Genomic DNA, 12753 nt, shown 5'->3' on the forward strand with positions numbered 1-12753 from the left:
ATACGTAATTCTAAAGACCCTAGTTTCTTAAGCTGCGCTGAAAATGCGACTGCGCTGAAAATTGCCTTCCTCCTTGCCCTCTGCACGAGCTCATTGTTGTGTTTCGGTTTCGGTTCTGTATTGCACTGTACGAATGCCATGAGGTGCCGCTCTGGCATTCCTGTTTTACCCAGGCGACGTGTAAATAAAAGTGTGTGGAGAGTACTCGTTGAGTGCGGACGTTTCTTCTGCTTCAGCGCTTCGCGCCAAACCGCGTGTTCAGGCTGGCTGGCGTCCCCGCCGGTCGCGTTGGTCACCGCCAGTCTTCGCCTGCTGCTGCGCCGGGACTACCAGCCCGCAAACAGCACTCATGTTTCCCGACGTATTGCCAGATGGCGTCCATATCTCACGCAGCGCCTCTTCTATCGTCTTTAGACGACATTTGCAGCGAAGCACGCAGATACGCGGCCAATTTTTTTTTCTTATTTCGTGCTATAGTGGTTACGGACACCGGCGGCGGCAGCGGACAACTACGGCGTCAAAACGACCTTTGTTGTGATATCATAACAGCTTTTTCTGTAATATTGATGTCTGTACTATGTATACCCACCCGCAAGAAAGCCCCCGGTGTCCGGAACCGCTATGGCGCTAAATAAGAAAAAAAAACCGAAAAAACTTGCAGGATTTTACGAGTTCGAACCTAGGCCCTCTGCGTTGGAGCCCAATATTCTACCTCAGAGCCATGCTGGTGCTTGAAGCTGCTTTTCAAAACAGCCTTACACAGGCTTCATCTCGGGAAGGAACCACAGTAACATATGTATTGTAGCATGGTAAAACAGTAAAATAACAACCAGGCGTCACACAACGTGATTTCTGTAACCAGTCTTCACACAATACGAATTGCGCAACGAGTGGCTTGTTGAATGCTTCCAGCCCATTACAAAGGGCTCTGTCACAATTCTTCATCGTCATCAGCCACATCATCAAGAAAGTGCACATAATGTCTTACAGGTGTTTAGCGGGTACCACGGTTTTCCGCAGAATGACGAAAATTTGCATGGTGGCTGCTTCCCTACTTCACAAAATTTATGATGCTTTATAGCGTACTGGGTTCCTCGCAAGTCCTCTTCAATTGGTGGCCTAGGAAGCCCATAAGGCTCCCATGATCCATTTTCTAATTGTCTCAATAAAGTTCGTTTTCTCTCTCTCGCTTCCTCACGTTAAAATATGTTATATGGCGTGGTCGTAAAGTGAAATATCGACCGGGCGTCACGCAATGCGAATTACGTAACTAATGGGTCATGTAAAGCTTCTAATCTGTTACACAGAGCTCAGCCATAATTCTTCATCGTCGTCAGCCGTCGCACCAACAACTCTGCTCACAATTCTTTAAAGATGGTACCTCGCTTTTGTATAGACAGACAGACAATGAACTTTATTGGATTATGAGGAGTTACTGACAGGACCCCCTAATGGGAGGCCGTTGTAACCGCTGGCCGCGCCCACGTAGAGGACAGAACGCCGTGATGCTCCTCCCCTTCCTGGGCCCTCTGGATAGCCTGGGCTCGCTTCTCCGCAGAATGGATCCTTGAAGCCCATGCATCCCCGTTCCTGTCCCGTCTGAGATGGCCGGTCACCGCCGCGGGTAGCTAGTTCACGCGCTAGCTGGTGAGCCCTCTCGTTAGGGTTGCCGGTTGGGGAGGATGAGATGTCACCCATGTGGGCCGGGAACCATATAATGTGCGTTAGGGGATCTTCCCCTTCGTTAGCTTCAGCAGTCGTCTTATTAACAATGCTTGCGGCTGCGGCAGAGACGAAGCCGGATGAAAATGACCTGATGGCAGTTCGTGAGTCTGAAAAGATGGTGACGTCCCTCCGTTCTTGCAGAGCTACCGCGATAGCCAGTTCGTCGGCTTCGTGAGTTCCTCCGCACCACCGTGACCGCGTTAACTAGTGATCCCTTGGAATTGACGACTGTGACGACATACGCGTCCTTCTTCCAGTATTTGGCTGCGTCAACAAAGAGGGCGGTTGAGCTAGAATCGATCTTCCCCAGGATGGCCTCGGCTCTTGCTTTTCTTCGCCCTTCATTGTGTACGGGATGGATGTTCCTGGGGACCAGGTCGACGCATATGGCACCTCTTATCCCTAAATATCATTCCACGAGATCAGCTCAGCTCACAAACTAGGGCGCAGGCTCTTCGCCCCTCCACACCATAACGCGCAAGCGGTCACACTACGCCAACTACAGACAAAAACGTACATCACTCCAGCCATGCTAAATAGAATCGATCCAGACTTTTCACCTCACTGTCAGCAATCTCGAACGCATGCTCTGGCTGTGCCCCTTTAATTCGCGGTCAGGATTATCAGACAAACCCTCTTGGGAGGCTGCCATGCGCAGCATGGAACTCAACGACCAACTCCTGGCTGTCCAGAGGGCACGGGAAATCGCCGAGAGGCTCCAGCTTCAGGCACCTTCCTGGGTGAAGACACATGGCTGAGCTAGCGGGACCTCCAGTCGCGTTCAGCTTCTGCCACTTTTGGACCACAATAAAGTTCTCACTCACTCACGTCTCACAGAATGACGAATAATGGCGTAGTGGGTGCCTTCCAACCTCACAAAAAATATTTGTGGCGTAGTGCGTACGTTGCTAGTGTGCTTGCCCATGAGTGTTTATAACGGACTCTAGAAATGCCGCTCGTCCGGCTTTCGCTGTTACTATGCTGCGCCTTCCGTGCAGGCCTGGCGTTTTAGATGCGAAGTATCTTAAGGCGGAGCTCAATCCGGTGGTGGTGTGAGGCGTGACCACCCTTACTGCGCATGCGCATACCCTCTCCACACACCCTCTCCCCTTCTCCTCCCACTTTCCCTCTCCCCTTCCCCTCTCCACTTTTCCTTTCCACTCTTCCTCTGAAACGCGGGCTAGATATGCCGAAATTCTCTCCTGCGCAACGCCGCGATGAGCTCACGCGCATGCGCGTCCCCTTCCCTTCTCTCTCCTCTCCTACGCCACCCCCTCTCGCCCGCCTGTCGACCGCGTTCCCCGCTCACCCTGTCAGAATTAACGGCTAGGCTAGATGGAAGATACGACACGCGTAGCGTCCCTCTTCGCGTTCCACGACGCGAGGTCGGTAGCATGCCCAACGAACGCCAACGGAACGCGATCGTGCAAGTGCTCCGGCTTCGCATCGCCTCATGGTCCCCTTTAGCGGGAGATGGTGTAATTTTTTTATAGCATAGCAAAAAATTGAAAAGTCATCGTAGCGTCAATTTTTCGCTTTATGGTTCATGCAAAGGCAAACCTATTTGCTGCTTTTAAAGAAGATCACTGATTGTTTTATTAGGGATCTTTTCTTTTCGCAGCTTCGCTCTGTGTAGAATTTTGCTTCCCTTTCAGAAGAAGTTCTCACGCAATTATAAGCACGCAAAAGTTGTACGCAACTCATGATGCGTGTTTTGTGTTTACAGGACCTTGAGGAACTCTTCCAACACTTCTTCAAGGAAGAGGAGGAGATCATAAGAAAAGAGCAGGAAGAGGAAGCGAAAAGAGACAGGGAAAGGCTGGAGCATCAGAAAAGAGAAGAACAGAGGGAAAGAGAACGAATTGCGGAGAGAGAAAAGTCCGAAGCAAGAGAAGCGGAAATGGAGAGAGAAAGAGAGCGAATGGAAGAGAAGCTAAGAAAGGTGGAAGAAGAACAAGCTAGAGACAGAGAAAGGACAGCGAAAGCTGAAAGTGAGACAGAGGAATTGAAGAAGAAGATGGCAGACATGGAGAAAGATGTCGAGGGCAGGAGAAGAGCTGAATCCACTGAATTAATCATGAAGGCAGTCCAATGTGGCGTGAAATCGGCCTGTGACTTGGCAACTACTGCCATGACGGTTGGATCAGCTTTAGCACGAGAAATCCGCAAGAAAAAAAGGAACAAGTCTGACAACCGAAGGAGTCCATCTGAATCTGAAGAAGGTGATGAATGAATGCCCATTCAAACACCACCGAGTCCGTTTTTCTTCCGGATCTACTGCTGGAATCCGAAGCATATGCGGACAATAAATGGAACAGCTGTTTTCAACGCAGATGGCATCAACTGTAACGTAAAGTAAATATAAGTTTTAATAAAGAATGCGTCATAGCTAGAAAAATATGAATCTTCATACTTTTTAAGCATTGCCATATTCAGAATATTGCTTTTTTTGCGGAGCAACACCACTAAAGCAAATATTCAATCACGAACGAATTTAGATGAACTGAAGGAATGCAAAAATCAAGGGTAAGTTTGATATTTTCCAAAATAAAAATGGGAGGCGGAAAAAAGGAAAAAAGTGTCCCTTCTGAAAATGCCATTCGCGGAAGTTACCTGCTTGCGAAAATTGTCTTTATTCAGAGACCCAAACATTCGTGCTTTCAAGGGACGTACTAGATATTTGAGTTAGTTATGTCAATGAAAGATTTCTCATTACGGTGCTGGTGGGCTGGTCCTCAGGTCTAAAGGCATCCTGACTGCTATCTGTGAAGCGCTTGGATATACACAGAGTAGTCTTGTGCTTTATGGCGTTCCTGGACCAAACCCTTCTTAAAGCTGAGGAAGTGAGGTTGTCAGTTCCGAAAAACGGGTTTGGGCAAGACAACAGCCTTAGAATAGGCACTGTAACTGTTAGTATTACAGAAGCACACGTTGTTGTGCTAGACGGTTCATGTTCTTTCAGAAGCCACGGATGTGGCCATTTCGCGCAAAGAAATCACAAGGGAAGGGTTAAGGGGAGCACAAACCTGGTTTGCGCTCAACCTGGTGGTTAAGTAGAGCACAAACCTGGTGGTTAAGGGGAGCCCAAACCTGGTGGCGCTCCCCTTAAGCCTTCCCTTGTGATTTCTTTGCTCGAAATAGCCACATCCGTGGCTTCTGAAAGAAAATGATAGTATTATGATTGAGGAAAGCAAGCAGTATTGAATGGTGTGATGTTCACAAGGAGAATTTATGTCTGGCGATTTGCCACTCGGCAAGTGAAGAAATGAGAGGGACTGGGGTTGTATTCTGAGTGCACAATGTGGTCAAGAATTTAATATTAGCCTCTAATCTAGTGAGCAATAATAAATATTCTACCGAGGTCAATGCTACAAGCTAATTTGCATCTCTCTTCCTGCTTTGGAAGACATAGAATAATTAAGCAAACGTCGAAGTTGAAGTGCGCTTGCGAGGGAGCCACTACGTTATAAATCATCATAAATTTTGGGAAGTAGGAAAGCAGCCATCATGCCATTTTTCGTCATTCTTCGGAAAACAGTGGTACCCTCTAAACACATGCAAGGCATTGTGTGTACTCTGTTGATGCTGTGGCTGACGACGATGAAGAATTATGGCGGATCCGTTTCTAATGGGTTGGAAGCATTCAACAACACACTCGTTGCGCAATTTGCATTGTGTGAGCCCTGGTTGTTATTTCACCCTTCAGCACGTTACATTACATATGTTAATGTGGTCCCTTCCCGACATAAAGCCTGTATTCGGTCTTTTTGCTAAGCAGGTTCGAGCACCGGCATAGCTCTGAGGTAGAATACTGGGCTCCAACGCAGAGGGCCCTGGTTCAAAACCCGTTCTATCCTCGACATTTTTTTTTCCTATTTCGCGAGATAGCGGTTACGGACACCGTCGGTGGCGGCGGACAACTACAGCTCGAAAAACTGCCCTTGTAATCTGATAACAGCTTTTGCTGTAAAATGGAACGCATGGCTAATAGTTACAACTTCGCTATGCGGTTCCTGAATATTACGGAAGGTAACGTAATTGCTACCAATCCATTTCGATGTTTTGGTCACGTCGACAGTATGCAAGATGACATTTGGGTTAATATAAAAATTATTACTAATGAAGCTGAAATAAAGACATTCAGAGAATTGTAAGCAAGAAAGAACGAGGATATTATAGAAAGCGTTAGAGATAGCGCAAGAATGAAGGCTGATTTAACCAAAGAGGGGCACTTCACAGTCAGTCGCGAGGTGCGCAGTAACGAAAGCAAACTAGTATTGGTAAAAAGTAAAGGAGTCGAGCGAACATGTTGAAGGGGAAAACGAACAGCCTTCTCAACCTCGTAAGGGCAACCGCGTCAGTATTGCTGCCAAAGCTCAGGGTAGTGATTAACACGAATGGAGAGCATGTCCGGATTAGGGAATATCCGAAGTCGGTTAGGGTAAATAAAACTTAGGATGAGCCTTTGTGAACTATTAGCATGAGTTAGAACCAACAGCATTACAAGATGATTTAAGTTGGATTATACCGCAACGACATACTGGGAAACCAAGTCGCACAGGCGACATCTGCATGGAATGCACCAGTGCACTGGGACCAATTTCAATGAAGGGCTGTACTTAAGTTTCTCAGAGAGAGAGAATAAACGTTTATTAACTATTCCTATTAACACCTAAAGTGGGTGGGGCCCTTCGTCCAGTGCTCCACTGGCTATTGCAGCTCGCCAGGCCTGGTCCAGGGTTGCCAGTTGGTTTCCCAAGGCCTGATCCGAAAGTCGCGCCTCCCACGACCAGTGTGGTAATGTGTGTGTTTTTATGAGCGTGGAGTTTGCCGCAACAGGACGCGAGGTACAGCTGTATGTAATGTGTGTCAGTGTTGGTATCCCTACGCACCAGGGGCATTCATCTCGATATTCGGAGGGGTGTATCTTAGAAAGTGTATGTAGGTTGGGGTACGTGTTCGTCTGCAGTCGGCGCCAGTCTCTCGATTGCTTTCTGTTCAGATTCTGGTGAGGTGGTGCCATAGTGCGTCGCTCGAGCCGTTGAGCTTCGAGGATGTCGGCTCGACCGCTCGTCGTTGTCAGGGGCTATGGTTTCGTCGACAGGGGCGTCCGGCGCTCGGTATGTACTTGCGCGAGCGAGTCGGTCGGCCCGTTCATTCCCGGGAGCACCCGTATGTGCCGGGCACCAAATGATGCCGTGGTCAGATGCGATGTGCGAGCCTAGGATTCTGAGAACAGTTCGTGGTAGTGTGCCATGCATGTAAAGTCGACATGCTCTTTGTGAATCCGTGAGGACGGTGGAGTTTGTACCTCGCTTGTCTGCATCTGTGATGGCCAGGGCGATTGCAGCGGTCTCCGCTGTTGCCACGGAAGATGTGCGTATCGTCGCTGCTGCCACCAGTTGTCCTCTATTAGTTGCCACTGCCGTGTACGTGCGGGACCCACTTGGAGTGGGGCCGGAGGGGCAGGCGTCCGTGTAGTACACGTCAGGGTCAGTGCCGTAGTTTCGAAGCTTTCGTGCACGAGCTTGGCGTCGCGCGCTGTGGAAGTCCGGGTGCATGTGACGCGGTATTGGTGCCACGTGTATCTGTGAACGTATAGTGGGGGGATTTATTCTGTGCTATCTCCACTGTACTGCGGGGCAAGAGGAAAGCCAAGCTTGGTCAGTATAGCCCGTCCTTGTGGCGTGGTGTTTAGCCGTTCCCGCTGCGCAAGGAGCGTAGCAGTTGCATATTCTTCATATGTGTTGAGCATCCCGAGCTGAGAAAGAGCTGCGGTGCTGGCGTTTTGAGGCAGCCCTAGGGCTGCCTTGCAGGCGATTCGAAGTAGTCGGTCCGCGTGCGCGATGTCTGTCCTACGAGTTGCTTGATAAGGCAGTGCATAGGTAATACGGCTGACTACGAAGGCGCGCACTAGCCGTAAGGTGTCAGCTTCGCGCATTCCTTTTCTACTGCAAGCGATGCGACCCAAGAAGCTGGTTATACCCCTGACCGTGCGCTTGAGATTCGCAAGGGTGTGCGCGGTGCTCCCCGTTTCCTGGACGTGCATACCCAGAATTCGAAGCTGCGCTACTCTCCTGATCGTCTTGCCTGCAAGTATTAATTGGAGCTCTGGGGATCTGTCAGCCCGGGTGTACTTCGGTCTCACAAGGATGTATGCCGATTTTTCCGGTGAACAAGTCATGTTCATTTTCCTCATGTGACAGCCTATAACGTCAATGGCCCTTTGCAGTACGTCCTGCCTGCTTCCGTACGAGCCCTTATTAGCCCAGCATGTAATGTCGTCTGCGTAAATGGCCAAGCCCAAGTCGGGATCCTCCTATAAGTCAAGAACCATTCTTCTCATGGCGAGATTAAAGAGAAGTGGGGAAAGGATAGAGCCTTGGGGGGTTCCCCTGTCTGGAAGGCTATATAGTGGGGAGCGTGTTGTGCGCAAACCAATACTTGCGGTACGGCCAGTCAGAAAGTCTCGTATGTATTTGTAAATGCGTTCCCCGCATCCGATATCTCGAAGGCCTTCCAGGACTGCTCCATGAGAGACTCTGTCAAAAGCCTTAATAATGTATAGCGCTAGTAGGATCCTGTCCAGACTACCCGGTGGAGGATTGAGGACGTCCCCCCTAAGCATGAGGAAGACATCTTGGGTGGAGATGCCTTTCCGAAAACCCACCATAGAGTCTGGCAGCAGGTCGTGTCGCTCTATATGGTGTTCCAGGCGCGTGAGGATGACTCTCTCAAAGAGCTTCCTTAGACACGAGGTAAGGGATGTCGGCCTTAGATTCTTCAAGTCCCGGGGCTTGCCTGGTTTTGGAATTAGAACAATAGTTCCCTGCTTCCAGCGTTGCGGTATTCTTCCTTCTGGTGACCAGACTTCTTTGTTAAAGAAGTCTGCGAGCTGTTGTAGGGTTTGGTCGCTTAAATTTCGCAACATTGCGTATGTTATCCCGTCCGGTCCTGGGGCTGTGTTTTTTCTAAAAGTTGGTCCAGCAGCATAAAGCTCCGAAAAACTGATTTCGGCGTCCAAGGCAGGGTTGGCGGGACCTCCGTATTGATCGTCGGATTTTATCCCGACGTGTGCCACATTGTTAGTACCAGTGTAGTCTCGTTTTAACTGCGTAAACAACTCGTCCTCCGAACCGTCGTACTCTGCAACAAGTTTGGTAAGGGTATTTGCTGTTGCTGTGCGCGTTCCCGCGGGGTCTAACATACTGCGTAAAATATTCCAGGTCTTCTTGGTGTCGAGTGTACCTCGCAGAGAGTCGCAAAAGCTATGCCAGTTATTCGTTTATAGTGTACACGCGTACACGTTTGCCGCATCTGTTAATTCCCGAATCCGTTTGCGGAGCGTTCTGTTGTGACGCTGCCTTTTCCAGCGCTTTATGAGGCTGCGACGAGCGTCCCACAAGTGCAGGAGATGTGGGTCGACTGCCGGTGTCCCCTGTGTTGTTCGGACGGTCTTGGTTACTCCCTTATAAATGTACTTTATAGCTTCCTCCCATTCAGTCGCGTTGGTGGGTGCGCAGTTGTCGAGAGACCAGTCCTGTTGCCGCTCCCGGAACTTATTCCATTCGGTGATTCTTGCTTTGCCCAGCGGTCGGCGCATCTTGCCGGTACAAATTGCGATGCTGATTATATGATGATCGCTCCCGAGGGTCTCTTCAAGTCTTTGCCAGGTGGTGTGTCGGTCAGCGTTAGTGAAGGCGAGGTCCGGTGTTGTGTCACGTTCAACACTGTTCCCTATTCTAGTGGGAGAGTTCGGGAGCTTCATGAGGGTCAGGTTGTGTTGCTCTGTGGCATGGATGAGCCGTCTTTCTTTGGCAGCATCTTTTAAGTACCCCCATTCTGTGTGAGCCGCATTGAAGTCTCCAAGGAGGATGAGCGAGTCCCTGTGCGAGGCCTTGGCCATTGCCGCATGCACAAGGCCATAAACATCCGCCGCTCTTTGCCTCGCTGGACTGTAAACGTTTATGAGAATGCATTTTGGCCTACCTTTCTTGACTGGCCAAATAGTGACGAGTTGGTGCGAAATATTCACCCCAGAAATTTCGCTAGTACTGATCGCAAGATCCTTCCGTAAGTTACCACGGAGATATGTGTTTCGCTAGTGTAGCCTGCATATCCCGGAAGGTTTCGCTGTTTTTTTCCGACTTCCTGCAGGCATAGAATATCCGGAGGTACCAGGGCCGACTGCATAAATTGTGTGAGTGATGCATGTTTGTTAGAAAGGGTCCGGCAGTTCCACTGACATATAGTAAGACTCTCCTGATGTCCAGTGGTTCGGTTAGCCAGAGTAGGTAGAGTTAAAGGCGTCTTCCGTGTCTGTCGTGAGGGCTGCTTTTGGTTCCCTTTCATCAGAGTCGTGGCCGGCGGAGCGTTTGTATCTGTGGCGAGGGCTTTTTGCCTACGCTGGTTGCCTCTACAGTACGCTTGAGGCGCTGAACATCGAGGGCGAAAAGCTGAAGTTGCTGATTCACGTACGTGGTCAATGTGTCTAATTTGGTGTGTAGTTGCTCCAGAGACTGCGATGAGCGCTCTATGTCTGAAGCGTTCGATGTCTCTTTCCTCGTTCGTTGTTGCGTTAGTGTTGCCATTTGCTGGCGCAGTAGCGCAAGTTCGCTTTTCATGTTATCAAGCGTTTCGCGAAGCTGTTTATTTTCTGCAATAACTTTTTTGTATTCTGGGTGCTGTGTGATCGGTGTGTTATGGCTGGTCGTGCCAGACGCGACCCCCACCCGGCTCACCTCTGGCATAGCTGTGCTCGAAGTCTCCGGACCATGGTGATGGGCAGGCGTCTGCCTCTTTTTCTGCGGAAGCCGTGGTTGGGCAAACTTCGGCGTAGGCGTCGATGACCCTCCCGCAGGGGTTGGAGGAGAGCGCTTCGCCGATTTGGAGTAGGATCTCGACCGGGATCTGCTACGAGACGTGGTGCGTCGCTCCATACTTGTGGTTCTCCCGTTGGCTTCTTCCTCGTCCTCAGTAGAAAACCAACGTGGCTGTCGGGCTGCTTGTGGTCGAGACGTACGCGGTGCTATAGGCTTTTTTAGCCGCTAGGTACAGCTGCGGTCCCCAGTCGCGTGTTGCCCCCCGCACGAGGCACAGTTCAATTCACAGGGGTGCTGAGGACTCGGGTTTTCCAGTCCGCACATCCTACAGATGCGCCGGTCAGGATCAGGGCAGGCGTCCGTGCGGTGTCCTCGTACCCTGCACAGCTTGCAAACTTGAACGGTGGCACGGAAGGGATGACAAACAAGTTCTCCTCCGTAGTAGTAGACTACCTTGGGGAGAATGGGCCCACTGAAGGTTAAGGTTGCACTCTTCGTGTCTCCAATCATACGTGCTTGTATGAGTTCGACACCATGCGTGCGTACGCGCATGTTTGCGAGGAGGGTTTCTGATGGGGTGTGCTGAGGTATTCCATGCACTACTCCTCTTATTGCCTCTTTTCCAGCGGCTGCGTACACTTTAACGGCGTGTGTATGGCCATTGATCGTCAGGAGCTGAATTCCCCTCGCTTTTGCAGCCACCTCTTGGTGGGGCGTGGAGAGGATGGCTATGTTACAACCAGGTTTGATTCGCAACAGGAATTGCTCCCCTGTAATGTGGTGGTCGCAAGCTTCTATGATCGCAGCCGCCAGCGCTGGTGATACTATGTTTCTCAGAGGCAAACCCTGGTGCGGTCGTATGATTATCTTAAAGTCGTCCTTCGGTAACGGTGGAAGCTTGTATGATTTCTTCTTTTTTGGTACACTGTGCGAGTTTGTCTTCGAGGCATCTTGGACAGCGGCGTTTGCGCGCTTGCATTCCAAAGCTTGTTGTTTCCGTTGGCGCAGGGTTAGAGCTGTCGTCCAATCTGCGTCTTTATCGATGGCAGTCGAAGGTGTATCGGAAGCTCTCACCTCCACATGCTGGTCATGGGCATCCGTCGACGCACCGGGCCCGTTTAGGTCCATTGGGGCGTCGCTGGGTGCGCGGTGGCTTGTTAGTACGGAGGCGTAGGTATCAGGCGTCTTGCCCGTTGCCATAGTGAGGCCTAGTCACCGAATCGAAGCCCGCGACGCCGACGCAGCTGCTGCTGCGACGCCGAACCGGCGTTAGGGCTAGCGAGTCCAAAAATTCGGGCTGACCTGATTAGAGGCGTTGATCCTTGTAAGAAATAATCCAGGTCCATGAAAGCGGCGTCCTCGGACACCTTGCGTCTTCACAGATCTAACGGTGTCACTTTCAGATGGATTGCGATAGACGAACCATCAGAAAACACATGAGAATTCGGAGCACGAAGCGAGCTGCTCTGCGCTGCTCGGCGTCCCCTGAACGTCTCGCTTAAGTTTCTCAGCAAACTTAAAGACTGAAGTCCAAATAAATGGAACGAATCTCTATCCTACTGCATAAATGAGGCTACGCGAAGGAATACTCAGCTTCAGTACTATCAAATTATAAACTCCTATACGTATACTACTCAAACCACTGCAGAAAAGGCTATAACCTTGATGGGGAAAGATACGCTCACCAAGCAACGAATCAATGGAAAACTGCATTGCAAGTAATACAAATAGCAAATTCTTTAAAGAAATCATTAAGCCATAACAGAAGCTCGTTTTTCTGTTTATCGATAATAGCAAGAATTTATTGCTGCTAGCCCCAACATCCTATATTTCTTCCAATGTACCTACATACCTCACTATACGCTCCTGTCAAGACCAACATTAGGAACACATTGTTAGAAGTTTCAAAAAGGAGTCAGCGGAGGATGTATTTTTGACCTACTTATAAAGTGTACAAAATGAAAGTGCACACGGAAACCGCAACCTCAGAAACTCGAATGTTACAGAATTTTTTTTATAGTGAAAGGGACCTACTCACGATATGCAGGCGATACTGTGGGAGTAAAAGGAAGTGTAAAAGTCATAAAAACGCGTTTTTTCAACATAAAATATCAAAGCGAGGAGGTCTACATTTTCGTAAAAAAAGGGGAAACTCAAGACGTTCTTATAAATAACAAAATATTAAACGTTGTAAATTCTTACATCT

The 12753-nt window shown here is 49.6% G+C and overlaps 2 protein-coding genes across 2 annotated transcripts in view; both read left to right on the top strand.

Moving 5' to 3' along the window:
* LOC125759443 (atlastin-1-like) overlaps positions 1 to 1920 on the top strand; it is a 34856-nt gene extending 32936 nt beyond the window's left edge. Inside the window, exon 6 of the mRNA XM_049418219.1 lies at positions 1867 to 1920. Coding sequence (XP_049274176.1) covers positions 1867 to 1920 — 54 coding nt within the window. The remainder of the gene's footprint in view (positions 1 to 1866) is intronic.
* A 455-nt stretch (positions 1921 to 2375) lies between these two features.
* Positions 2376 to 3958, top strand: LOC125759444 (uncharacterized). The gene is made up of 2 exons (XM_049418220.1): positions 2376 to 2465; positions 3452 to 3958. Exons 1-2 carry the CDS (start codon positions 2376 to 2378, stop codon positions 3956 to 3958), a joined length of 597 nt encoding a protein of 198 aa, XP_049274177.1.
* The last annotated feature ends 8795 nt before the right edge of the window (positions 3959 to 12753 follow it).

This window comes from Rhipicephalus sanguineus, chromosome 8 (genome assembly GCF_013339695.2).
Source record: "Rhipicephalus sanguineus isolate Rsan-2018 chromosome 8, BIME_Rsan_1.4, whole genome shotgun sequence".
In the NCBI taxonomy this organism is placed as follows: Eukaryota; Metazoa; Arthropoda; class Arachnida; order Ixodida; family Ixodidae; genus Rhipicephalus; species Rhipicephalus sanguineus.